This window comes from Elephantulus edwardii, unplaced genomic scaffold (assembly GCF_000299155.1).
Source record: "Elephantulus edwardii isolate Elephantulus edwardi_28Jun2011 unplaced genomic scaffold, EleEdw1.0 scaffold00251, whole genome shotgun sequence".
Lineage (NCBI taxonomy): Eukaryota > Metazoa > Chordata > Mammalia > Macroscelidea > Macroscelididae > Elephantulus > Elephantulus edwardii.
This window is the reverse complement of record NW_006400001.1, coordinates 856,684-858,732: the sequence shown is the minus strand read 5'-3', so window position 1 is coordinate 858,732 and position 2,049 is coordinate 856,684. Positions and strand designations below refer to the sequence as shown.

The 2,049-nt window shown below is 43.8% G+C and overlaps 1 protein-coding gene across 1 annotated transcript in view; it reads right to left on the bottom strand.

The window, feature by feature from the left end:
- Positions 1-2,049, bottom strand: part of CCDC149 (coiled-coil domain containing 149) — a 156,657-nt gene that overhangs the window by 127,947 nt on the left and 26,661 nt on the right. The window contains exon 2 of the mRNA XM_006899280.1: positions 663-868. Within this exon, the coding sequence (XP_006899342.1) occupies positions 663-868 (206 nt within the window). The remainder of the gene's footprint in view (positions 1-662; positions 869-2,049) is intronic.

Here is a 2,049-nt window from a genome sequence, read left to right as displayed (position 1 = left end):
GTGTACCGTCAAATCAGATCTGACTGGTATAGGAGGAGATTGCCCCTCTTTCTCCAGCAGAGCATCTGGTGGGTTCAAACTGCATACCTCTAGGATTACAGTGCAGCTTTTTACCACTAGGCCACTAGAGCTCCCAGAACAAATTTTTTTTAAAAAAAGAAAGACATGTAATGCATGGGAACGACTGTATGAAACTCAATGTGAAAGAAGAATAGTGTGAAACACAATGTATACAAATTTTGTAAGCAAACCAACATAAAAGAAATTTTAAAATAACCCCCACACATCAATCAACAAACAAAAAATGTTCATTAGCATCTTCCGCAAAACGCAATAAGGTGGGGCGCAACAAAAAGAGGTGTGTGTGTGTGCCTTTATAAATTTACAATATGAATCCTCTTATAGAACAAACTCCAGTTGAGAAAATTAACAGGCACACCCAACCACATACGTGTATGTATTTAAGTTCAATTATGCAAGCAAAAAAAGAAAGGGTTTAAAGCAACAAATGAGGGGGGCCTGGCTGAGGCTGAGGGTTGTGCGTGCTGCTTCTGAGTTCTTCCTCCTGTTGGGATTTACGTCTATTTGGAACAAGCAGCATCTGCAATCCTGTCTGCACAGCTCCGAGAGGGAGCAGGGGAAGCAGCGTGACTAGCACTCACGATCAGCTCCCGGTACTTCTTCTTCAGGGCCTGGTGCTGTTCCCTCAGCTGGTTGGCCATGAGTTTGTACTGGTCTCGTTCCTGCTGGCAGGTGTCCAGCTCCTTGGAAAGGATCAGCAGGGCTTCCTTCTTACTCTCCAGCTTCCTCTTACACACCAGGTACTGCAGAGCAAACAGATCAGAGCCGCCGGTCAGCACGTCCGCCCCTGCACACACCGGGTACTGAACACGCCCTGAGGATTCTGTTGCCTAAATGTTTTTAGAGACCCTCCAGTCAGTTATGTTTGTCGGTAAGTGACACCACATATACCAAGGTGTCCACAGCACATATGAATTCATGAACTTTGATAAACTGAGACAGGTAAAATGATTCTATTGGAAAATACAAAAGCAGAATGTCAAAGTGCCTGTGTGCACACCATACATATTGCTGCTGTTGTTGTTGTTATGTGCCATCAAGTTGCTTGCTACTCATAGTGATCCTCTGTAAACAGCTCTGAAACCTGCTCTATCTTGAGCCAATATCATTGTTTCTGACATACCTACCCCCATTACCCAAGCAACTGAGTCAATCTAGCTCATCCAGGATCTTCATCTCTTGCACTGTCCCTCCACCCTTCCAAGCATGATGTCCCTCTCCAAGGACTGGTCCCTCCTTGCAACATGTCCATGGTATGTGAAACAGAGCTTCAGAATCCTTACCTCCAAGGAGAAGCCTGGTTTCACCCTCTCCAGGACAGACCCGTTTGTTCTCTTAGCAGTCCATTGTATATTCAATGTTCTTCTCCAGCAACACATCTCAAATATTTCTCTTAGCCTTAGTCTATATGCTCTCTGATGCATCAAATAATTGCAAAGACCTTGGCCTGGGTGGAGCTTGTGAACCTTTTCTATAGAATGACATCACTGCTTTTCTGGAGAACTCTTCTGGAGAGGTCTCTGACAACAAATTTTTCAATACAATGTGTCTTAATTTCCTGGCTGCTGGTACCAAGAGTGTTGATTATGGAGCCAAGCAAACTAATGATGTTAAAAATCTCAATCACTTCTCTATCTATTGTTGGTAAGTGCCACTGAGTTGACCATGACTCATAGAAACCTTATGCACAATAGCTCTGATCCATGACCAACTCTCCAGGAAATAGTCTGCCCATCCTTCTCCCACAAAGCAGCTGATAGATTCGAACCATATGCCTTTGGGATTGCAGCACAGCTTCTTATGACTAATCCAATAAATGTTGGGGGTATTTATATATGTACGTGCGTGTGTGTGTGTGTGTGTGTGTGTGTGTGTGTGTGTGTATCTCATACTTCAGACATGTTGCTGTTGCTAAGAGAGGCTATTCTTAAAAAGGGACATCATGCTTGGAAAAGTGAAGAGTGGTCA